The following is a 1954-nucleotide window of genomic DNA, read 5'->3' as shown; positions in this document are numbered from 1 at the left end:
CCATGACTCATTCTCCATGAGTCCTTGAAAACACTTGTCGACTTTCGTGTTTAGATGCAAGGGAAACATGCGGTTCCTTGTCATCTTAACAGAAGCTATGAGGCCTCTATTTGTATTTTTCAACCAAAGATGGTTGTTCTCCATATATACTTTGTATCCCTTTGCGAGTAATTGACCGATGCTAAGAATATTACTTTTCATGTTAGGAATATAGTAAACATCGGAAATATACTCGGGCTTACCATCCTTTTGGTAGATTTTAATCTTCCCTTTGCCTTCAACCGGGAGTTTTGAAGAATCTCTGAGGCTCACACTTCCATGAACTCCTTCTGTGAGTTCCATGAAAAGTTCTTTCTTCTCACACATGTGGTTGCTATCACCCGAGTCAAGGTACCAAGCATCATTCTCAATACTTGAATCATCATTAGCAAGAAAAAGCATAGAGTTGTTACCCACATCATTTGTTGATTCGGCAAAATTGGTTTGGTTTTCAGTTTTGTGCCAACAATTTAAAGTATAGTGTCCAAACTTGTGACAGTTATAGCACTAAACATTCTTGTTGCTTCTACGCCCAGGTGTGGATCTTCCATGATTGCTTCGTCCTCATCCTCTAAAGATTTTGGTCTCCACTTGATTTTGAGTGATTTACTGTTGGGGACCACATCCCCTGCCTCTACCACGACCACGACCACGACCTCTTCCTTGTGAGCCTTGAGTACTTAGAGTCAATGTTGACTCTAGTACTTGCTCCAAAACTCTAGAACTAGCCTTCTTTTGTATTCGTTGTTCATAAACTTGAAGAGATCCCAAGAGCTCCTCTATTAAGATCTCCTCCAAATTCTTTGACTCCTCAATTGTCGCCACCACGTGCTCGAATTTTGGTGTGAGGGATCGGAGCAACTTCTCCATCACTCGGATGTCCTCCATCTTCTCTCTATTTCTCCTCATTTTATTCATAATTAGAAGTAATCGTGAATAATAATCGGAGATTTTTTCTTCATTTTTTATTTGAGCAGCTTCAAGATCACTCCTCAAAGTTTGGAGGTGAATTCGCTTCACCCGCTCGACACCTTTGCAGATGGTAGCAAGGATTTCCCATGCTTCCTTGCTCATTGTTGCTTCGGCAACTCTCTCAAAGGTAGACTCGTCCAACCCTTGATAGAGTAGAAAACGAGCATTGCTATCCTTCTTTTTTTGCTCTCTGAGAGCCTTCTTCTCTTTGGTGGTATAGGTGGCTTCTACTTCTGGTGTAGGTTCCGTGAACCCATCAATGATCAGCTCCCACAACTCTTGAGAACCAAATAAGGCTCTCATTTGGATTGACCAACTATCATAGTTATCTTTTAATAATTTGGGCACTTGAGGATTGATAAGATTATTTGTGGTAGCCATGAGAAGAAGAGAGAATGGGAAAATTGGATCAAGTGACTCTGATACCACTGATGAGTCTTTAGTTTACGAACTTAGAACTCTCTCAAATGAAGACAAAGAACTCACTTATATTTCTTTAATTTTCTGTCTTCATATCAAACAAGGATTACAATAGCCCTTTATATAGGCTTCAAAATAAAAACGTCTAGGCATACCAATAGTCACAAATTAAACTCCTATTTTAATGTCATAAAGATAAATATCATAAATGAGTAAGTTACTCTTTTTTTTTGTTAATGAACTTAAATTTTATTCATTTCCCAAATTAAAACATTTTGAAGAACATCAAAGAATAAGGAAACCTGGAAACTCAAAAAAGAAGATTATAAGCTCTCAAGTATCTCTTTCATATGTACATGTATATCCTCATTTTGAACCTTTGAAAAAACTACAAATTTGATGTCTCTAAAAATCTGAACAGGTTGTCTTTCTTTAGCATGAAAAATTCTCTGATTCCTCTCTTTCCAAATCATATAAACTGCAATGGAGAGACACATCCTTTTCAATTTCTGCATAGGGCCTT

General features: G+C 37.9%; 1 protein-coding gene across 1 annotated transcript; it reads right to left on the bottom strand.

Moving 5' to 3' along the window:
* Window positions 646-1314, bottom strand: LOC109838711. The gene has a single exon (XM_020407132.1). It carries the CDS (start codon window positions 1312-1314, stop codon window positions 646-648), a length of 669 nt encoding a protein of 222 aa, XP_020262721.1.

Source organism: Asparagus officinalis, chromosome 4 (genome assembly GCF_001876935.1).
Source record: "Asparagus officinalis chromosome 4, Aspof.V1, whole genome shotgun sequence".
NCBI classification, from domain to species: Eukaryota; Viridiplantae; Streptophyta; class Magnoliopsida; order Asparagales; family Asparagaceae; genus Asparagus; species Asparagus officinalis.
Note: the sequence above shows the minus strand (reverse complement) of the source record. Positions and strands in the feature narration are given on the sequence as shown.

Coding starts and splice junctions, on each gene's coding strand:
- LOC109838711 (XM_020407132.1), bottom strand. CDS start 1,314: ATGAGAGCCTTATTTGGTTCTCAAGAGTTGTGGGAGCTGATCATTGAT.